Source organism: Podarcis tiliguerta (assembly GCF_965153285.1).
Source record: "Podarcis tiliguerta genome assembly, chromosome: 17".
In the NCBI taxonomy this organism is placed as follows: Eukaryota; Metazoa; Chordata; class Lepidosauria; order Squamata; family Lacertidae; genus Podarcis; species Podarcis tiliguerta.
In genome coordinates this window covers 5,537,394-5,561,765 of record NC_139550.1, presented here as the reverse complement: position 1 = coordinate 5,561,765, position 24,372 = coordinate 5,537,394, and the positions used below count along the sequence as shown (strand labels likewise).

Sequence of the window (24,372 nt, the reverse complement as noted above, 5' to 3'; positions counted from 1 at the left end):
AATTGACATCTAAACATTACTTTAAAAACACTAACTTAAAAATGAGATTAAAAATACAATTTATTTGCTGTAGTGATAACTAGGCATATACAAATATACTGTCAATTTTCATGATCTTTATCTTTAATCATATAATGAGCTAACCCAAGTTGACCAAAACAGATTGTTTCTTCTAGTGAATGAGACAGCGCTTACTGGGTGTGAGCAAAAGGTAGTGAAAGTAGCTCAGACAATGACAGAGCCAGAAGCAGGCAGAAGAAAAAGACTGGAAGACAGAGGCTGAAGATCCATTCCATCATTCCTCCCCTGCCTGCCCTCTGTTTCCTTCTGCCTCCCTTTTTTTTAAAAAAAATTGGGTGTGCCCAGTCACAGCCATGCTAACAGGGATAGTTGGCCTATCACTAATTTAAATCAACCCACCCACTCTGAGTAGGTATGCAAGCTGCTCTAGGGACAAGTGTGGACTACTGAGTCACCTGGGTATATGCTACAGTTGTCTGTACAGTTGTGCCTCGCAAGACGAAATTAATTCGTTTCGCGAGTCTCTTCGTCTAGCGGTTTTTTCGTCTTGCGAAGCAACCCTATTAGCGGATTAGCGCTATTAGCGGTTTAGCGGCTATTAGCGGCTATTAAAGGCTTAAGGGATTAGCGGATTAGCTGCTAAAAGGCTATTAGCGGTTTAGCGGCTTAGAAAAAGGGGGTGGGGAGCGAAAAAAAATCTCAAAACTCGCAAGACATTTTCGTCTTGCGAAGCAAGCCCATAGGGAAATTCGTCCTGCGAAGCGCATCGAAAAACGGAAAACCCTTTCGTCTAGCGGGTTTTCCGTCTTGCGAGGCATTCGTCTTGCGGGGCACCACTGTATTATCCTGTAGGTTTTCCTGGCACCTTGTGTTTACACTCTGATCTGAGAAACATGGACTAAGTAATATGTTAGGTGCTGGACAAGACACTGAGGAGGATGGCTTTGTTACTCTTTCTCTAACTCCTTCATTTGCTTGGTGATGAGTAACACCTCTGAAGATTTGTGATTTACACCACGGCATCTCTTCTCTTCTAGGCTCTCCTTACTATTACAGCGCTGCAGCCCGAGGAGCAGCCCCTCCAGCAGCCGCTGCTGCTTATGACCGCCACTGACACATGGAACCAAGAAGCACTTATTGAACACATTATGCCGGATGACACAACTGGAACCACCTAGCATGTAACTGCAGAAATCGGACTACGAGGATGGATAAGAGAAAATACCCCGCATGAACCCATGCAACAATTGGAATGTTATTCTTTCAGCTAGGTGAACTGCTTATTACTGTTTTTAATCATTGAAATTCTAGTGACCTTAACTGAATCTCCCATAAAAAAAACAGAGCAAACAAAGAATCAGTTTTGCTGACATTCCCTGTGGTTTGCAAGATGCAGTAGCCATGTGATACGCACAGTCTTCTTGCTTCTGGACTAACTAGCTGGTTCTCTGGTTCTCCTGACCATGTCAGGGGAACCGAAGCAGTTCTAAATGTTGAGCAGTCCTCCATTGAATGTCTCTCTTTAATGTGCATTGTAACAGGATGCGTGATTCAACATGGACTGTATGGGTTGAAGTTTATTTTAGGGAGAGGGCATTAAGGGGGGAAAAATGGTCCCCTCAAATGACAAAGCACCAATGTAAATAACTTACTTCTTTGTGTTACTATGGAGTGGTATGGCATAAACAGCAACAAGGGACAAATGAGGAATTTAAAATACAGTGGGAAAATGTGTTTTGATACTGGTGCACTGACTCCAAGAATTCAGTAAGCTTTAAACCAACTTTGAACCAGGTTAACATTCATTGTGGCTATTTCTGGGGCTGTTGTTCTTTCTTGATACATAATTCAAATCTGGTGGTCATGTGGGCATATATGAACCATATGTTGGCATTGAACATGTGAGCAAATGACAGACATGGGCAATTAGTGACATTTTAACTGCTGAATATTAATTTATGCTTATTTGCAGTCACTATTAGCGAAGTTACACACACAGTGGCTGTAGCTTTAGCTAAATGTTCCAGAAGAGATTCCATATAACGAAAGCCTTATGTATATTGCAATTGCAGAAATTTAAGGTGGTACTTTTTCCAAACTGCTTAAACAGTGGTAACTGGGGGCCACTATGAAAGCTACACTAAAGTTCCCTTCACATTAATAAAGGGGCAGTGGTCCAAGGCTGATCAGCTCCCTGACCCAAATGTCTAGGTGTTGAGTTGGGATGGAAGGATCTGTCAGTTTGGGTTTTCTCAATTTCTCCAATATTAAATTTAGTCCTCCACATTTTGTAGCAAATTTTTTCCCCTCAAAAAAAGTGTAAAAATTCATTATTTTACTGTGAATTTCATATTTTTATATGCAGTTTTGACTAATACACAGTTTGCAAGCAATTTTCTGTATATTATTTTCAGTAATAGATTCATTTTTATTCACACTTCCCTCTAAAATGCACTTTTGTAAATGCTGATTGAGGAACTACACCACAAAATTCAGATTAGTGCAAATTTCTAAGAATAGCTATGTTTTGGTTTACATATTGTTTCAGAAACAGCAAATTTGATAGGTTCGGCTGTAAATGCACAATAAATCAAATTTCCTCCTGTGTGTAAACATCTTAAGATAACTAGAACTCATGGAGGTTACAGACCTCGTCTAGAGCCCCTTTTGCATTAATTAATTAATTACTTAATCAATCAATCATTTTATTGTATGCCATCTTTCCATAGTTAAAACCATGCTCAAGGCTGCTTACATGAAAAAGTGCACAATTACAAACATAGCAAAAGTAGTCATAAACAATAAACAAATCAAAAACTAAACAACCAAATTGAACATTTCCCACATAACTCTAAAAAGATATAAAAATGAAGATACAAAAAATTAATATCAACAACAACCCCTCTCCCAACAAAACCCCTGAAACAAAACCCTAGTGCAAGTCTGTTCCTTTCGCCTGCCCCCCCCCCCCCGCACTCTGGATCTGCTTATTTCTTAAGAACTTAGAAAACTACCTTCCATCACCGTCTGGCCACTGGTTCCTTTTGCTCACTATTGTATAGACTGGCAGCAGTCTTCCAGGGAGCCTTTGTATATCCACCCTGGAAATGTGACATATTTACCTCAAGACCATTTGCACATGTGCTCTACTACTGAGCTATGCCCCTTCCTCAAACATTCTTACAAAATTTCTAAGGCTTGATAAAAATAGTTATGATCTCTGATATGGAAGAAGGACTGGTTAAGCCTCTTAATCACTTAGGTTTACTGTTTTTGACTGCTGCAAGTTCTACCACTGTGCACAAATCGAATGTTGTGGCAGTGTTGGCTGTTCTTAGCAACTGTGCTTGACATGTGCACCATTATCCTTTTCTATCCAACTTAGAGCTGATTCACACTGCCAGGTTCTTCCACATGATCAGGTTACATGTTCTGAAGTCCACACACATGGGCTTTCCCATGTAGACATCCCTGCTTGATACATGGACATGTGTGTGTGTGTGTCCAGAAAGCTGCACAACTTAAGGGGCAGAGCCAATATTGTGACCATACTACTGATCCTTTAATCATGTGAATCTCTTCATGAGCATAACACATTGTGACACCCCCAAGGTCCATTACAAGGTTTCTCCCCAGGTTGTCATTAAAGGCCAGTCCCTCGGCTACTCCACTTAGTCCTGACCTCTCTCAAACATATCGATTACCATGACCTACCGACTTGGACAGCAGAAGGACTCTTCTCCATCACCCATGGAACGATAGGCAGCGGGCAAGAGGCATAGTTTATGTTAGAATCTACCCAGACCAGAATTCATCCTTTCAAGTTCTGAAGCTTGAACTTTTATTTAATTGAGGAACCCACCCACCAGTGCAGGCAAGTAACATCTACACAGTTGTTGTAATTCTAATGTCCTGCCTAAGCATGTCTGCTCTCGAGTCTCTACAATGAAATAAATATATTTCATTGTACCCTTCCTCTCACTGTCTGTCTCATCTTCCTCTTATCCACCAATTGGCCTTACCAATTGGCACTCCTTCCCTCTCTTAGCATTCCACTCCCCTTACTGTCAACCAGATTCCCTTTCAGACTTCGGTTACACGTGTGAATGAGGTTTACAGCATTCTGCTTTCTAAAACTAGGCTGTGACGGAAGTCATGTCATTAGGGGATACCTAAATTGCTCACATTTCTCAAGGCACCTTGGAAACAACACAACATACAGTGAAAAAAGAAAATAATCTGAAGCTGCCATAATTTCACTAGGAATGCATTTACACCATGAAGTGTCTAGATTCTCATCTTCAACACTGCCCCCAAAAGGAACTAATAGTTCTTTGACATTTTATTTAATGTTCCAAGCATCCCAATCCATACAGAATGAAGTTTACAAATGGTGGAAAAGATGGGCATCAATCAACTGTGGTGCCATAAAATTCCCTTAACTCAAAAAAACAGTCATTTTATTCCTCTTTAAAAAAATAATAATTATGACCCAGTGATGGCCTGTCTAAAGAAAGAAAATTACAGGGGAAGAAATAGCTCCTTTTTCACAGAATTCAATGGAATAAATGTTGAATGGTGTTAGTGAATGTTTCATGTGGCTGCCTGACATGTGTGTCGTTTCTGTACAAATATTTCAATTTCTTTGTTTTGTTTTTGCATTACTTAGGCAATCTTATATCCACTTCCTTGGGAGAAAGCCCTATTCAATACAATGAGTAGACCTGTAAGTGATGCTCAGCACCACATGCTTTTGCACTGCTTCTCAGGCAATCCATCACTTTCAAGAACAGCAGCTCTGAGTCCTGTTTTAAGATGAAATGTGATGTCTGACTGGGATCCTGGGGCCTTGCTAACTATCTAAAATGTGTGTGTGTGGGGGGGGAGAACTTCACAGGGAGTTAAGTTCTTAGCCCTTCCCACATCCACCAGGTCTTTCCTGATTTGCCCTCCTTCTGCCACCTTTCCCCAGTCAAAGTTCCAGGTGTTAGCTATGGCTATGAGAAAAATTACTATTGGAGAGAAGTGCAGTAGAGAGATAATGGGTGAACGATTAAGCACCCCCCTCACCCACCTGCTGTGCTCTTCTTCAAATCAGACCCTCCCACCACTGCTCTTTACATATTTGCCAGACCTATTTCTCCACTGAAACTTCGATTTGTCCCTTAGCCTGTAAAATTGCAACTCCCTTTTGCATCTTTCGCTTCAAATAAGCTATTGAAGAAAAACTTCATTTTCTGTTGATCATATCAGAATTTCTTATTTCAACATTTTGATGTAAAAAATGCTACTTGGTAATACAAACTAAATATACAGTACACACATAACCAGTAGATTAACTTCAAGCCCTCCTGGAGTTCACAAGAACGGTGCAGAACTGTGAGATGGATGAGATTTTGTGTAATGCCTTCTAGTCCCAAAGAGGACCTCTGGGATATGTTCCAGAGGTAGGCATGCCAACAAAAGCCATATCTCATGCATTTACCATATTCTATTTGCTGTCTAATAAGATGCATGTATAAAACTTTCACCGCCCAATTCCTCATTTCCATTATAGATTGCTATTGGTCCCTGTTTTAGAACTATAATATATGAAAGGGATTCAAGAATACAGTAACAAAATTAAAGAGGCCTTAGTATAAAAAGCACACACATTTTAATACAAGTCTAACTGCATAATACTAGTGACATTTTCAGTATCAAAAGCCTGCATGGCAATTCCTGGATGTTTGTCTGATTCAGTATGCTCATTGCTAGCTGGAATGAAAATTGATCTACAAACCTATGTGTGACCATTCAGTTTCATAGCTCAAGAGAAACACATTTAGGTCTAACTTTCATTGTTTTTGTATGAAAGCAAGGAGAGGGTTGAAAATAAGAGTTTCATCTGTAACTGAAGGGGAAATTATTTTTCCTGATTTCTAAGAATATTTCAAAAAATTAAGAAGTGGTACATCAAATGTTAGCTTTTACTACCAGAAACAACTGGGTGCTGTTTTAAAAGTCCATGTTTCTCCATACTTCATCTTTGCTGGCACCATTGTAAGCCTTTATCTGTGAAAAATTATAGCATTTTTTACCTGGGGGTAAAATCAGGAACAAAGCACAGTTCAGTTGAATTGGGCAGTCAATATATAAGTTTAAAAAGTTCTCTTAACCTGTGCTTTAAAAAAAAGATAAAATGGAGGGGAAGGGGAGTGTGAACAGGTAATCTGGAATTTTAGCACATGAAGAACTTTAGCCAACTAGTCTTTATTTCTAGTTAAATTGAACAATTCAAACTGTATGGCCAGAGGAGTCATACAAAATTTGTTTATCACCCACTTCCCAGGGAGCAAGGGCCATTGAACCTAATGAGACCTACTTCTGAGCATCAGCGCCAGGGCTTGCTCCCTACTGTGGGTGCCCAGGGCCATGGGTGCCATGCAGCATGCTTGGCCCTGGCGCCGAAATTTGTGGGTGCCCACCCCCTTCATGGGGAATTTTGTGGGTGCTCAGGCACCCAGGGAGCTGGCACCTATGCTTCTGAGTAGGCATGTAGAGGATTGCATTGTGAGACTTACACAAATTCCAGGCAGGCTGTGGCCACAATTTTGGAGGATTGTGGGTGCCCTTCCACTATGTACAGAGGGGTGAAAGCAAGGCTCAGATTGCTGCAAACTCTTGCTTCCCACCTGCACCTTTGGTCTTATTGAAATAAAAAACTGACCAAGCAGTCCCCTTTGTGCCAGTCTTCTGTGTGCAGGTAGATTTAATTTTGCATGGCATTCTCAGCACACACACACAACGTACAGTCTGCAAGTGTGAAATATAACACTATGATATTTACAGGAATGGCAGGAATTTTAACATGGGGTGGAATGGCCTAGATCTGCTGGCTTCACACTAAAAAAGCCATCCATTAGATCTTTCCCACACTTTCCATTTGCCCTGCTCTTAGTCTGCACATTAATACTGTGTGACTGAGCCCCCCCCTGCAAAAACCCTGCTCTTTAAAGCAGAATCTGAGCAAATGGCAATTTAAACCTCTGATTCAACTTTGAAGAGCACGTGTTCCTAGGGAAGGTGTTAGAACAAAAAAAGGGAGGGCTTTAACCAATTTCTAGCCCAAATTGGTTACTTTGAAACTATGGATTAACAATGAAGGCAATGTTCTTACAACAGGCTCTCACGTCTGCTTTTTAGTGCCATACCAAATGCTTAAGGTGTCCGTAACTCACAAAGGCAGCCACTCCTCAAGATAGCAAACCAAGAACCTTTTCTTCCTCTACCACAAATGTGTGGCTTCTGAGGGTCAGCTGAGGTAAGCTTTTATTCTTCCTAGGTGCAGGCAGCCAAAAACACCCTCACTTATTCTGTGTGGCAATGTTAAAATGCTTTTGACTTGCTGAGTATTTGATGTTGCCATACATACTTTGCCCGTTGATGGGGCAAAGCAGGATAAGGAGCATTCAAGCATTATCTGATTTGGCATGGTGCCCAAACACAACCAGGAGCTTTTCAACAGCTTGCGGTAGATTAGGAAGACCTTTAGGTATGCAGCCTTTGAAAATTCCACACTACTGGTTCTGCTATCACCTATTGACTAGGTTCTAGTCCCTCACAAGTACAGGAGCAGAGCTTATGAGAAAAGCAGGGTGAACACGCTGGAGGGAATATTCAGCAAGAGCAGCCTGCAGCTCCGTTCCCATTCAGAGATGTATTGTACACTGCAACTTCTAAGGTTACCATTGATAGACATGTACTTGGGGAAAGAATATGCACCTCCACCCTTAATTCTAAGTCTACAATGTCCACTAGGCTTATGAATATCTGAAAAAAAAACAATTATTCATTACATCCCCACAATACATATATCAATGATACTGATTTTCTTTTTTAAAGTCATCATGCCCATGCAACATTCATTTTATAATGTTTCCTCACAGCCAGTTTAGACAATCATATTTATTAATATATGGTAAAATCAGCAATGCAAGATAACACAATGAGGACAGATGAACCACCACATTTACAGCTCGTTCAACCCTTTGCCTCTCTTGCAACCCCATAAACATAGCAGGACAACAAATAAGCATTCATTTGCATAGATCTTTGACAGATTCCTAGGATCTAACCTTTTTCGGATATTAAGACTTGCAGGGAGCAGATATACATGTATGCATAAGAGCCAACTCCTAAGGGCCATGGGGACTTCAGCCTCCACAATAAAATAATTTGTGTTTGAGGCATACATTCATTGCCCCAACCATGTACACAAAATTCCCAAGTAAGCAAGAGTGTGGACCAGCTCACAACAGTCTATTATTCTGTCAATAGAAGCAAGTTTATTGAGGGAAAAATATTATCAGTTGCTAACTATCAGGTCAACAGATACTCTTGAGATCCAATTCAAGCTTTACCTTTCCAGTCTGAAAACTGCCTCAGCATGGCCTGTTCCCCCACAGTTCTATTATGTGTGAAACACTGTGGAACACCAGGGGCTAAAATGGTTGCCTCCAGTGCTACTGATACTGATACCAGGGCGGCCAGTTCACAACTCAGAATGCCTTGAAGGTTGCTTTTTGCTGGGTGTGAAGGAGGAAAGGCACTCTCCTCTCTAATATAAATGCCATCATGAAAAAGGTGGTCCTATCACTGTCCTCACTTCTGGCACTGGGCACTGAAAGGGGGGGGGGGGAGGGATGACTTGGCAGTTGGCTGAGGGTGCTGTCACCTTGTGTGAGCTGTGCAAAATGTGATGGCGGTGGACTGTATCGGGCCCTATGGATCATAGTGTTCACCTATGAACTAGACAATGCTGAAGCCGTTTCCATGCTGCAAAAGTAATGCTTTAATTACCGTCTTTTTGCTGAAAAGGCCTTAGGAACTTTTTCATCCAAAGGGGTAGCTGTGTTAGCTGTTAGCAAAAACAACAGAGTCTTGTGGTACTTTACAAACTAGCTAATTTATTAAAGCGCAAGCTTTCATGGACTAGAATCAACAAAAGCTTATGCCCACAATATATTTATTTGCTCTTCAGGTGCCACAAGGGTCTTTTGTTGTTTTATCTAGCAAGTCTACACTCACATTAGTGAGGATAGGTCAATATATATCAACTAAAGATCCAGAAAACGTTTGGGGTTTTAGTAGAAGCCCTGTATCCACTGCCTTAACGGTGCAAAAGAGAACACATTTCTCTTCTTCTAGAGATACTTTGCAGGTGGCTTAGCACTCAGTGCCCTTCTGTGTTTACTCTGCAAGGGACATTGGTGTCCCAAGCTTAACCAGAATATTATTAAAGGAGTCCTATTGTTTATGGAAGGAAAGTTGGTGGCAAATATCTCCAGTCCTGAAACTGCTTACTCTGAGAGAGTCCCTCCAGCTTTAACTGGGAAGTACATGGTTTAATAGTGAAACCAATCATTTACATCTGTTGAATATTGATCGGTCACTCTCAAAAGATCTGGAGGTGTGACTCTCTTTTGATAAGCCCTAAAAAGAGTGGATGCTTATCTGAAGCATCTCCAGTTCTTTTGAGGTTTAACTTTTCTATACCCTTTCCCGACCTCAAAGCTTTTTCCAGTGGAGCTACATTAAATATATTATTTCTCAGAGAGAAAAATGTATACTTTATATAATGTATCTTTATACGATCATATTTTTACAGCTTCTCTAGAAGATTTTAACCAGGATAGGACTCCTTTATTAAAAAATATTGGCAGATTTCTAGTTGAATAAACTTCGTATGTAGAAAACTGAATTTGATAAACTTTATGAAGTTTTAGAATTTGAAGTTTCAATTCCTTCTGGAGTGTTCTGTTGTCAGTATTATACAGTATTATAGATATAAAATTAATTTTCAATATTAAATTGGTTAAATTTTTTTTTTAGATTTTATGTTCTGAACAAAAGTTGGCTTTTGGGGCATGGGGGCATTAGACAAAGGAAATTAAATTAAATTTCTAGTTTTTCAATAGTAAAGTGACTTGTGTCACTTTATCTGTTTCTAAGGTCTCTGAATGTATGGGGATTCCTTTATTTTAGCCTACCCCAAACCAGCAGGAAGTATTTCAAATATCTCCACTAAAATTAGGTGTGCTGAATAAAGGGGTCCACAGACCATATCTGTGGACCTGCCTGACAATGTATTTTCTCATTTATGGTCTGATATTTACTCCATCATATTTCCATTTTCCTTGGAATTGAAACAGGGAGGAAGCTCATAAATGAAACCACACATTTTCTTCCAGCTCAGGCTGCAACTATTGTATTTATAAATGTGGCAAGCTAAACTTTCTGAGTAATCAATAGTCAACTTTTAATTGCTACACTGTATATACCAGAATACACCTGAAATGTGTGTGTGTGTGTGTGTGTGTGTGTGTAAAATCTGGTTCCATCCTACATGCTATCATTTTATGACTGGGGTCAACATGACAATGCCAAACAAAATACACCATGCAAGGCACAGTACCAGAAATATCATTAATGTCATATAGCTTAGTTCATCTTTATTACAGTCAAAGACTAGACAACAGAAATAACAATAATAACAGCACCAAGGGACAGAAGCAGTAGACGCAATCCAAAGTTTCATGTATACTTATTTACATTAAAAGTAGCGCTCCATAAGTCTATGATACAGAGTCTAAAATCAGTATTCATCAGCTAGCTTGGCTGTCAGATCATGTGACCATCTTTACATGCTGGACAGTATCTAGACTTGGTTTCTGAAGAGATAAGCTGCTTCCATCCATGGGAGGCTTCTGATTCAGCAGAGGAATCCCACCAATGGAAAAGCAATTCCAGAATATGATTTTGCTGGTTCTCCCTTCCCCTGTAGTCCCCTTTGCCCCCTCAGATCTACTCTGGAAGTTGGAGGACTCTGTGGAACAGCATGAGAGATGACACTGAAATGGCAGGGGGGTGGGAAAATTGGCCAAAACAAATGCCTCTTATCTCTTCCGCTGGCAAGAACATCCTGAGTGAAACCTGGTTCAGTGGATGCCATCACCAGTGGGAGAAAACTCTGGATCCAACCCATTGTCCCTCTTTCAATATCACTGTGTACTCTGTGTTTAAATATAACAGCCAAGACAGTACAAAGAGCAATTGTTGGCCAATGTTTCCATCTTTGCGTACACATCCCTATTGGAATTGGTCCAAAGTCCATTACAATCCTGGATTTTCCAGCGTGTTTGTGAGGTCTGCGAGTCTTTGAGATTTTTTCACCCTGCCTTGCAAGGCAAACTTAAGTCAGGTGGGCACTTGCATGCACATCATTTTTTTTTACTCCTTGTTTTTGTATTGGGAGGTAATTATTGTCCTGCTGCAAAGTAGCTTTAAGTCTATCTCCAATCAATTCATAGAGATAATTCACCTCTGAAAGAGACTCGGTGAGGGAGGTCATGGAAAGCCTAAGTGTAATGTGGAGGTCCGAAGTGGTACATAAGGGGTCCCTGAGTGCTCGGTTGTGTCCAATGTGATGCTAAAACCATTTCCGTTTTCAACAACAGATGCCTATGCCATATCACAATTAGCTTTTGAAAGTCCCCTTCATTTCAAAAGTGACTTGCCATAAAACACTGGAGGCTGCTGCCTGAGAAACACAAGCCCAAAGCCTTCTTGGGGGCATGGAACTAGTTGCGCTGTGCTTTGGATCCTGGCCAATGTAAACAGCTGGCAACTAATAAAGGATAAATCTAATTCTCTCCTGGAACGAATCCTGCAAAAAACATAATGCATGAACAAACCTCTTCTTTCTTTTGTTTTGCTCAGACCTGCATTGGAAAAGACACTGTCCTGGTCTGTCACTTTCTAGTGGCCTTTAAAAACACAGAAACATGTTACATTGCAAATGGATTCCTTTCTGAGTGAATGCTAATTTTTTTTCAAAGACAAACTCCCTTTATGAAGGGTATCCAGCATCAAAGAAATAAATGTCGATTGTATTCACCAAAGTCTCTGATGGCTGTTTAGAAGCTTACTTTTGAAAACCAACAAAATAGACAAAACAAATAAAAAAACATAAAAATACAATTGAATTGCCTTTGAACGTAGGAGATGACTGTCTCCACACAGATAAAATTGCTTCTTAAAATGTGTATGTTTTGTATTCTTTTTTTCTAGTAGGAAAAGAACTGACTTGAAATCTTGGTGTTTTTTTTCTTAGTGTTGTGTGTTGCTTTTGTGTGTAATAATATTTGAATGTAATGACAGCAGTGCCAATTTGCCAAAGATGTCGAACACTTTGTTTTGTTTAATTTTGTTTTGGGAAGTTTTTGTTTGATTTTATTTTTTTTAGCTGGGTGGGTGTTTAAGGTGTGGGTCAAAGGGAGGGGTGTTTGGGGAATAAGTTGATTTTTTTTGCTTTGTTTCTCAATTTTCTTGTCAATACTGGACTGTGATTTTTATTCTAAGTTAAATGGTTGACTGCAAACATTTTATTTTAGATTAGTTGAAGAAACATGCAATAAGATTGGCGTAGTTTCAATATCTGTGTGTCTTTTCATGAGAGTGACTGTTACTTGTGGACATTTTGATTTTATGTAACCTTTATGTGAGATAATTATTTGTAAATATTTACCATAATTTTATTGGTTCCAAAAATAAAAATAATTTTTTTAAGTTCAAAGGATATAATGTTGCTTTTCTTCCAGAGAAGAGTGAAATGGGTTGACAGCAAAGAAATAAAAAACTCTTGATATTAGCTGAACCACTGGATTCTAAATAATCTCTCAGGGCAAATGTACCCTTCAAGTAAATATATATGCAAATATATATTGTTGCGTTTCCATTAAGGTAAGATTGCCAGCCACTGCCAACACCACTCATTTTTGCTATATACTTTCAGTAGCAACTTGCACTTTGGTTTGGTGGCTGAATTCCACTTCCTAACAATGATGGCTGGTCCATTAGGGCTAATGGGGCACTGTCCCACCAACCGCAGTCAGTTCTCAATGATGGACCTATATTTTTGGAGCTTGAACAGTCATGGGGCCCCTTCGCAACAGCATCAAGGTCTGGGTAACCACTGTTATCTTCTTCCATGGGGTTGTTCCATGACAGATCACCACACCCTCACAACATCTGTGCTACTGACTCTCGAACTTTGGGCTTGTTGAAATATATACAATAACAAATAAACCAGTTTGAGTTTGTGCTAGTCAAATTGGGTCTGCTAGGCAATGTGAGCTAAAGTTGCTTCTGGGGTCCCTGCACAATTTGGACCCCTTATCTTCCAGACCAAATCCCAAAGAAGGAAAGCAGACTGTATAGTCCAGGAGGCCCCAAAGAGACTAATATCTAGTCTCCTAGATGGTGTACAAGTCACCTTGGAGCAATTTCTCCAGAAGTTCCACTAGCTGAACCTGTAATTAATATTAAATTGACTTTAAAATAAAACATATGTTATTACACAACACCTTTAGTTAATGAAAAAATTAATTATTTATTCTCAGTGAATTATGAATAATCAGATTATTTAGAGTTGACTGCCTTCAAAGCAAGGGTGGGGGAGCAATATTACACATTACTGGTCTTTTCCCCAGCAGTTTCGTCACACTTTCCCAGTGTAAAGGAAAATTTAGCAACCTGTGCTTCTCTTATAAATTAACTGTACATATAATGTGCCAGAAGGGTACCCTTTACATTTATTTATGAATGGAAAGGGTGCCCCTTATACCACTTTGCTTCCAGTTTATCCATCCACACCATTTTTAGTTATAAAATGATGAAATCCACATGGCATCTCTGCTTCATAAACCTCACTGGTTTATGGAGCAGAGTTATGCAAGAGCAGAACCTTTTCTTTCTGCAGTACTGTTTCCATTTGCCACATTATGGAGCCTTGGCTGAAATGGGACATGGAGGGTGATTGAAATGGTGCTACTAGATCTGAAATATCAAAACTTTCAATAATTCAACAACTGGAAAGCTTAAAAAAATCTGTGAAATCAATCAGATAAATTATGTATTATCTACCAAAGCCAATAATTCATTGTCACATCCTCACAGAGAAGCAACCAGTTAGGTATAACTACACTGATGCACTCCTATTTTGGGAAACAAGCAAGACAGAGAAAACTGCCTACATGAAATCGCTTCCTTCTCATGGCTGAACTGGTCAACCCCTAAAATGAGATTTATCATACCCTAACAAACTGAGACACAGAGAGATAATTTTCAGGTCCTGATATGAAGAGCTGCATCATATTGAAAGCTCTGCAGGTAATTGAGATTCCCATTTCTGACTATAATTTTTATACTTCAGATATATTTCTGTCAAGCAAATGTATGAGTGGAGATGTCTATTGGTTCTGCTTTGTTCAGTCTGCTTCCTCTCCTAATAATAAAAAACCCCTCCCTAGCACTTGATTTGAATTGCCTTTTTAGAGCAGTTGGCGGTATCGCATCTGATTAAAATACCCTGTAATGTTTCTGCCTGAGGTATGGAGGCCATTGCCCTCCCTTTGGTGTTCAAACCCCGGCCGCTCCATTCCTCACTGGATGCCCTTCTAACATGCAAATAGGGAAGTTTTCTTACAAATGGGTATTGGGCATTGTCATTCAAAGTGTGCATAAATACAAGACCATAAAGAAGAAATGAACATTTGTACTTCAAACTCTATAATCAAAGGAAATACAAACCAATGAAAACTAAAAGGCAAGTAAGAACATTGCTGTTAACTGGATTGGACACTTTTTAAAAATAATCACATTTTCAAACTGCAGACCAAACACTGGAAGCCTAAACCAAAAAAAAAAAAATGAAATATTCTACTCCCCATCTCATGTTAAACATCGTATCGGTTTGGAGATAGCTTCTTATAAAACTGTCCAGAGCTTGTTTTAAACCTGGTGCAAATGTCAGGCTTAGCTGAGATTATTTCAAAGTGAAACTAAATTTATCAGAAATTCTCCTCCTAGCTACATCCTAGCCCAACAATTCACTCAGGCTTGTTGAGTTCATCCAGATGATGACAGGCAACATGTCAACTAGGGACTCAGCTACACAGCTGCAAACAAAACGTTATAAATGTGTTACAATGTGCAATATACAAATGTGACACTATGCAAAACTCAATGTATTTTTCAAAACATCTTTTTTAAAGCATTTTTAATATGTGTGTAGATTTCTCCTATGACATGTTGACCTGCTGAACACAAAGTTCTGAATTGTAATATTCATTAGACAGAGGGAATTAAGGCCTCATAAACAACATTAACTGATGAAAAATCAACAGACGCCTGAATCATTATTTTTTCCACAAACTGTCACACATTGGACTGGAAGTGTCCTTGTACTGTGAGAGTCTTACTAGTATTAAAATTAAAACGCTTCCATTCTACAAAATAGGAATCCTGTTTTCCTTGCCCCTTGATGACATCGATTTGACACATATAGTACACATCTCCACACTGGCAATTTCCCAAAGTTTGCTGAACCAGAGAGGTATAGTAGGAGCTTTATTGCTCTTCTTCTGGATGCTATCCTCATAGACTAATATCTATGCCCAAACCTGCCTCTGACCAACTATCATTCCTACGCTGTCTTTTGTTAATGCAGATACACAGAATATCTTTAAAACAAGGTGCCTTGATTCATCTGCCATGCTAAAAAACAATGCCTCAAAAGGCATGAGACCTCTAGGGTCTTGCTCCTCAACCTTCCTCTTGGAAACAAAGTACAGGATCTGATGGATATTAAGCCAGTTGACTTGGACATTGGCAAATTTAATCTCTCAGTTGTTTATCTGTAGGTGGGATTAATCAGCATTGCCATACTTTCCATGTGATAGATATACACCTCGTGAATGCATTAAGGAGTTATGCTGGAAGGAAAGTTAGTGGAAAGTTTGTGTCCACAGAGGAACATCCACTGATTGTGACAGTTTCATCTTCACTCAGGGCCTGTCTATTGCCTGCTATCGGATAAATTAACTGACACAACTGAAAATCTTCATAACTCAGAATATTTAAACTGTTTTAGAATGTTTTTCATTTATTTATTTCATAAAATTTCCACACCCCTTGATTGTAAAAAACCCCTCAAAGTAGTTTACACACACACACAAAAAGCTTTTGCTTGGTTTTCGCTTTTAAATTGTGTATCTGTTTGCTGTCCTGGGCTACTATGAAAGGAAATGTGGGCTATAAATTCAATAAACAAAAATTCAATAACTAATAACAGTCCCCCCCCCCATGTGGAATTCACCAACATCATGATTTGTCCTTTTGTATAGTAAATCACAATGAAGTCTGGTCTGTTTATTCTGAAAAAATAACATTGCTAATAGAAGCCTGCCATTTCCCAGGTACATTTTAAGCACATGCATGTGTGTGTGTGTGTGTGCGTGCACACACACACACACACACACACACACACGTTGAACATCCCCCTGATCATGTTTTAAACCCACTTTTTGAAACCCACCACCTAGGAGCTGCTTCACATCTGCTTTATCATGACCATTCAAACTGCCAACAGTCATCAGAAAAGGTCAACTATTTGATTTCGGCATTTAAAAAATACTTGCGCAAATTGGCTTGGATCACAGTAGACAGCAGGCTTCATCAGCCATTATTTCTGATCAATGCAAATAAGATGGATGTCACTCAAGAGAGAGGCATTGAAAACAAGCAGTATAATCCTCTGAAAGGAGTGTGTGGAGGGGAGAGGGAAATGAACATGGTATTGATTAGCATCTAATCCAGTGTTTCCCAAGCTTCTGAAAACTGGAGGTATATTTCACTTTCTTTTCCCAAAAGGTTTACATTAAGCATGTGAAAAAGTAAAAAATTATCTTTCTACAGAGGAAGCCACCCCCTGGTGTCTCTGAATGAGTCCCTGCCCTGATAGGAAAAAAGGCAAGCTCAGGGGTAACTAATGCAGAGATACAACAAACAGCTCTGAGGGATGAAAAAAAATTGTGCTGCATCTCTGCTTCAGGTGTGATTGGTTCATTCAGCTGCCCTAAATGCAAAGACACAGCAGAATTAGCCACATACAGAGAGAAGAGACAAGCTGTAAGGAGACACTCCCAGAACAAACTCTGGGCCCCATCTTCCTTCATGCGTGGGTGCTATGGTCCTTCCAGCAGCTATTAGTTAAAAAGATTAAACAGCCCTTCAACATATCTCTCATCAGATGCTTGTTTGCCCAAGGACATGGTGTGGCCAACATAGTGTAATGGTTAGGGTGTTGGACTAAGACAAGAAAGACTCAAGCTCAAATTGGCCTCTGGCCAATCATACTCTCCCAGCCTGGACAACTTCAAACGGCTAATTAACGATTATGATTATTTTATTAAATTTACATAAAATTCTCTGAGAGTCTTACAAAGAGAAATACAAAACAACATTTTAAAGTAAAAAATAGACTAATTAAAACAATAAAAATTGATAAATCAAAATTTTCTTTCTGCTGAAAGAAAATGGAAGGGACATCAGATAGGTTGTATTGAGCTCCTTGAAAAAAAGGTTGAATAGTATACATATACATAACTAACCATTCTAAAGTGTGTTTGACATATTTGTTCTGAAACACCCCCCTCCCCACCACAGTCTATTTGCATGTTACCCTTCTTCAGAGGAGCAACGTCTTCTCTCAAGAGATGGGTTGGCTCAGCCAGTCTTCCCCATTTTGCAATTTGGATAGCAATGAAACCAGCATTAGATTGACTTCTCTATGTGTGGTCTTTCCATTTATTCTGTTGATACTAACAATGCCTCTTGCTTATTCACTGATAGTACAGTAGAGTATATAAAGCAATAATGCATATTGATCAGACTGTACTGAACACCAATTATTCATTTTAAGGAGAGCCCAGTACCTTCTGGGAAATGCTTTCTTGCCAAAGGCACATGAGGAGAAGGAATTGCGTGACAATGCAGTGAGCTGCTACAGACACTGTGTGCAAGAAAACAGTTATTGAGCTTTAACCAATTCCATGATCCTGCTCATAAAAAGCTGGGTAGAAAGATGGTTCCAAATCCAAAAACACCAGCTGAACATAAAGCTTGAAAAGCCACAAAGAGCTGAAAATGTCTATAATTCCTTCATTTAAATGTGATATGTCCGCTAGGAGAGAGTAATCCAGAGAGCAACTGAAATGCATTTGAAATGAATTTTGGCCAATATTTCAGTGTAGAGTGGATGGTTTTCATCACAAAACATGAGATAGATACTGTATAAGAGCAAATGCGTGATTTTATAAATAGGTTGTAACAAAATTCTTTTAAGTATGGAAATATGAGTCTAATTATGTGGTTCTAACTCCAATATTGCAACAAAATTCCAGTCTTATTCAATTCTGAAATTAAGCCTTCTACACTTCTGTTAAGCCTTCTACTGATGCTCCCATCATCAGTGCTTTTTTACTTTAAAAATGTTTAGGGGTACTCTCATTTTGACTCAAGAAAATCACAATTTTATAGTTCAAATCGGGAAAAATAAATACAGTAAATGGACAAAAGTACAAAGATTCACAAAATGTTTAGGGATATGTGTAGCCCTGCGTTCCCACAGAAAAAAGCACTGTCCATCATCACAAACATTCTGAATGTGTGGAATTTTCTGAACCTTCCTCTTACCTCACCCAGTCACATTTTTTGTGATCTTTTACTTTTCAAATAATTTCTATACAACTGGACATAGTGACCCAGGAATACAAATGTATTAAAATTGTCTGCAGAGCTCTTAGGATGATACGATACAATACGACAATCTTTATTGTCATTGTCCCATACAGACCAACAAAATTGAAAAAATCTACATCAGACATTCAAAAACCAACATGCCTGTTATCCCAGCTATCACAGCCTGGTTAGCCCCCTAAAAACTCTGATACCCCATAATTAAATACAATATACTCTCATAGAGACTACCATACACTGTGTTTAAAACCAAAATCACATTTGGATAGAAACTGTTTCTCAGACGGCTAGTCCTAGTCTTTATAACCCTGTACCTTCTTCCAGAAGGCAGAAGCTGAAAGAGATCATTTCCGGTGTGCACACTATCCTGCGCTATCTCTGCAGCTTTCTTATGGCACCTGGAAGCATAGATTCCTCAAACCATGCAACTTATTCTATCCAGACTCAGAGTCTAAGCAAAATGGAACCATTGAGAAAAGCAGCAAAAAATAAGGTGGTCAAAATAATCAAAAGATTCAGTTCAAATGTGGCCTCTTTCTTCTTTAAGACTGGGAAAACAAAATCATTATCTTAATATTATCTTTATCAGGTGACTGGTGTACCTCTACCCTAGACAATTTTCTATTTCTTTTTCTATCCAGTGCTAGTCATACTCAAGAGTAGACTCGTTGAAATTAATAAACATGACTAACTTAGGTCCATTCATTTCAATGGATTTACTCTGAGTAGTTTTTTGGATTCAACCCCATGTGCGCAATGCAGCCCCCGCTGCAGTCATGCTGGCAAACAGAGGAGATACATTTACCGTAGACTGCATCATTAATGCTCAGTGTGTTAAGTGGCCTTTAAATTAAACTAAGTTAAATAAACCCTTCTTTAATTTCCTAGTGAATCTTTTTCATTAACAGACACATTAAGGCTAAGCTCATTTACATATAGCTTATGCAAGCACATGATTCTGGAATGTCCAATTAATGAGACATAATCTGACTTGGAATGGGCAAGTGGCACAAGGGGTTGTGTTGAGTTGTGTAGACACCATGTCTGTCTCCAAAGGAGCACTGTGGCTCCAAGTCCTGTGCAAATTGGGTGAAAAGAAATAATGTGATAACTGAGTAGTCCAAGACTAATGACCCAGCTATAGAAACAAGTAATCCATTTCAGTAGTTGAAGAAAAAACAAGCAGATCAACAGCACACATTTGTTTGTACAAAGTAGGGAGAGACAAAGAAACTCGCTAGGTGGCTGTATCAAATTTTGCACAAATTCACATATTGAAAGTAAACATGTAAGTTATGCTTTGGGTTTAGAAACTCAATCAAAATGTGAGCTATCTCCCTGATTTGGTTTGGGGTCCAATGTAGTGATCCTGATAGGGCCAGTTTGGCCATGAACCAAATCAGGGGCCTTGTCTAGTCCTAATGTTTAATTAGAAAGGGGGAGGGGGAGATACAGGCAGAGACTCTTACCCGCATCATCTCAGGGTCATGGGTTCAACCGGGGAGGAAGCATCCTCACTGAGACTCCCTCAAAGGCTCAAAACCAATGGCTCCGTTTAATGGGGAGCCAATGCGTATTCAACCAGGGCAACATGCCCATTAGAGATGCAAGTACAGTAGTTATAACAGATTTATGAAATAGATTTTACATTCCCAATACCTGTGTGGAGAAACAACACCTGTGAATGAGAAACCAAGGCTCAACAGACAACGTAGCCAGGATTGTGATGTCACAATATTTCAACATGATGGTACACTTCATTAGAACTTTCCCATGTCATCTCCTGTCAAAAGAGTTTCACATCTGCAAGGGCAATCTAAAGCACTTCACTGGCTGTTAACATGAGGTGAGTCAAAAAAGGGTTCATTTCAAAACTTTCTTTATTTCAGCAGCCTCATTTAAAAGGGGAGAAGCCTGCTGGTTGTTGCTGCTGCCACTGTTAAAGTTTAGCAGTTAAACAATTAGGAATTGGAACACTTTGTGATCTACGGTAAATCACTGAGAGATTTACCAGTAGATCCCAATATCTACCTTCTGCCCACCAGTATAATTGGCTTCCAAAGTATACAATGAAAGCTAACAGTTTCCACACATACATGGCCTAAATTAGAGTTTGGACAGAAGGTGGAATTATCAAATGAGTTAAACAAGTTTAACCCCTCTGGAATCAATGGTCAAGAACATTCAACATTGAACTGCACCCAAAGAAGTCATGATGGAGTCAGATGCTTCTCTTTACTTCATATATTTGTGAATTCTGATCAATGACTTGAGTCTTCCCAAATTTTACATGCATAAGTGGCTATTTTAAGCCTCACCAAGACAGCATATCCCTGTTTACCATATGACAGATTAATACTTTTATTTCTATTATGCAAAATCATTTCCCCAACCCCCCCAATCCCTGGAAGTCTCTCTTCTTTCTTGTCTCTACGTGCCCAGCATGCCCTAATGACAAAGGGTGATAAATAAAACCAGAAGGCAGGGGACTGTTTGGCTCAGCGACTTGCCCACTTCTGGGATGAGGGTTTTCAAATCATTGACTAAAAAATAATTCTGATTAGATGACTATAAAAGGTGAAAAGTGTAATAAGTTTAGCGTCCCTGCCTGGGAACATCAGAGGCACACAACCTCTTGAATATTGATCAGGTCTGAAAGAAAAGCCAAGGAGAAGAGAGAGCAGGAAAACCAACACTTCTTTGGACAGCGATAACTGCGTATCACACCCAGGCTTCGTCCACAGGGAACAAGGCAACACAAACCCATTAAAATCAATGGTAAGGCTGACTACAATGCAACATGCATTTCTCCCTTGATTTACAACGTCTCTCACAAAGACAAAAATTCTTTCAAAGACAAAATTCTTTTGCATGAGGAACATTGCATTTTACTATAATACCAAAAGGCAACTTTGGCACTTACAACTAGGTGGCTATTGTCAACACCAGATCATTATTCCAGTGGGCGTTGAACTGAGTGTTCATTCATAGTGATTCCTGGTCAATTAGCACTTGAAACAATAGTGTGTTACTGTATGTTCCTTAATTTATAGACAATTGGCTATTTAAAAAGGGGTTGCACAACTTCATTGAGATCGGGCAGAGTGTCGTGGCTAAGAGACTAGCTAAGAGCTTATCCACACTTCCCTTCACTCTTTCCAGGCCTGGTCCGTGCTTTGAGCTTTAAATCCACGGAAAACACAAATTGACGTTTGCTCTATGCTTGAGTGCTAAAGAGTGGGTTTTCACGGGGAAAGCTCAGGGGCAAAAAAACAAAACACACAATTTTAAGCATGTGCCTGGAAAGAGAACGGCAAAAGGTAAGTGTGGTTCTGCCATGAACTCACTAGGTGACATTTGAGAAGCTACTTTCTCTAGGCCTGAGCTTCCAATCTGCAATAATTGGTGTGTGTGTTAATATTGACTTACCGTACAAGACCGGTTGTACAGATTACAAGTAGGTAATATATGTGAAGTGCTTTGAACACTTGAAAGTGTTATTCAAATGCTATCACTGCTGTTGCTGTTGCTACTACTGCTACCAGTGGCGTAGCATGGGAAACTAGGGGGCAGTTGCCCAGGTGGAAAATTGTTAGGGGGTGTAGAATTTCAACACCTGGTGCTGCCTCAATACAGTTGTGCACTTCCATCACTGGGCTCCATCGAAAACAGCTTCTCCATGTGAATCAGGAAGTGACATCTCCAGACAACAGAAGGAATCTTATCGCTGTGGCTGCAATGTCCTCAGTGATGCGGATGCCGTTAGGTAATTGAATGTGCATATGTACTCCATCCATTTCCCTCTTTCCCACCCACCCTTCCGCACAGCCCCAGGTGCCGGTAACCCACGCTATGCCACTGACTACTACTGCTGTTGACAGCTACTCACAGAGGCAGCACAGATGACAGTGGATGGCCCTTACACCTTAATGCCTTCCCTGAATTCCCAGAACGATCAAGCTAACTACTCTTCAAAATGCACTCTTGGGCTACATGAACCTTAGAACAATCTCTTCCAGCAAGGCAATTCTCATGCTGAAGAAGCAAGCACTTCTTTCTCAAATCAGATGTATTTATTTTTTAATCACTAAAGCTTATTGAGCCCTTCATCAAACAAGATGGCTTTTTTTTTTTTTTTTTGCTATAAATAAAATCAACATAGGCACACAGCAGCTTTTTTGGTATCCCTGATACCAAACAGATGAACAGATGAACCTTGGGTGTGCTGAGAGCTATCACTTCTATGTGATGTAAACATTCCTTAATTTTTCCTCCATACAATAGATGTGAGATCTGTATCCCATATATGTGTGTGTGTGTGTGTGTGTGTGTGTGTGTGTGTGTGGAACATGCCATTAAATCATGACTAGAATTCAAGCCTAAATACTGTGTTTCTTCAAGCGAGTCTGCATTTGTTAATACAAAAAGGGGAAAAAATGTATTCTGGTATAAAACCCTTGAGATGGCACATTTCATTTCCAGCGGGTCATAGGAGACAGCAGGCACTGTTAAATTTGTTCTATTATTCACGCATGTACACAATAAAAAAAATGGCAATACAATTACCTATGCAAAGTCCACGATACTGTGAACTGTCAAAGGAGGCTGGGAGGCAAACTACCAGAATTTAAAACAAAATATTACCATGAAACACACTCGATCTGACACTGCAAAGCCTTTTGATAGTCCTAAACATATTGAATGCCCAGTGGAAATTTAGCTTTTCATTCCGGCCCAAATTTGATTAAGCATGGCAGGAATGGAGAAATCCCTTTTCAGCAGCAGTCTGAGGTCACCGTCGCTTTCAGACAGGTGCAGAAATGCAGCTCAGGATGCAATATCTAAGGCATAATATCCAACAATTTCTAATCCAACGCACAACAGACAGCAGGGCTCGTCCAAGTTAGGCTCCTATTAACAACCCAGTCAAAGAGGTGGTGGTCTTAAATATATTGATTTGTTCAGACAAAAGCTCTGTTTGAAACAGTGGGATTTAATTCCAAGTCATTTGCGATCTAAGTGGTAACCACGACCATCACCATCATTTTATTTCGCCTTTCCATAGTTAAAACAATGCTCAAGGCAGCTTACAACATGACAAGATTTACATAATTACCAACATAGCAGAAGTCATAAACAATAAATAAAACACATCAAAAGGTACACAACCAAATGGACAACAATTTCCACATAAATCATAAAATCTAAAACAAAAATACAACATTAATATCAAAAACAATATAAAATGACATAGATAAAAAATAAAAACAATATTAACAAAGGAGCCCTCTCTGTCCAGCAGCAGTCCTTAATGGAGCCTGTCAGGCCCCACCCTAAGCAAGGTGGAGGGAGGCAGGCCACTTGGTTAAGAAAGGAAGACAGTTTAGTACTGGAGGACAGAAGAGTCAACAAGAGGAATTATTGAGTGGTAAACTCATAATCACTTACATGCTTAGAGCAGCTTACAAAGGATCTATTCTTTCGCAGCTCTAAGAAAACCAGGTGCTTGCTTGCTACTAACCAGCATGGATTCTTAAGAATATGCACCCTAGGGCATTTTGCCCTTACCTGATGCTCTGCAGTTCTTTTAGACGGCAACCCTCAACCCCTAGACTAGCATGATCAATGATAGGAGCAGAGTCCAAAACATCCAGAGGACGCCATGTTGAGGAAGGCTGTGTTAGACCATTCCTTATCAAATTGCCTTTTCTG

General features: G+C 39.6%; 1 protein-coding gene and 2 long non-coding RNA genes across 8 annotated transcripts in view; 2 read left to right on the top strand and 1 right to left on the bottom strand.

The window, feature by feature from the left end:
• Positions 1–1,378, top strand: part of PAX5 (paired box 5) — a 251,538-nt gene extending 250,160 nt beyond the window's left edge. For all 5 annotated transcript variants that reach the window (XM_083420377.1, XM_083420378.1, XM_083420376.1 and 2 more), the window contains one exon: positions 1,059–1,378. In XM_083420377.1, coding sequence (XP_083276503.1) covers positions 1,059–1,135 — 77 coding nt within the window. In that variant the 3' untranslated portion in view covers positions 1,136–1,378. The remainder of the gene's footprint in view (positions 1–1,058) is intronic.
• LOC310667911 overlaps positions 1–24,372 on the bottom strand; it is a 101,759-nt gene that overhangs the window by 3,795 nt on the left and 73,592 nt on the right. The window lies entirely within an intron of this gene.
• Positions 20,392–23,037, top strand: LOC310667912. Its single transcript, XR_014506404.1, has 3 exons — positions 20,392–20,506; positions 21,311–21,438; positions 22,489–23,037. It is a non-coding gene; the product is annotated as an uncharacterized lncRNA (long non-coding RNA).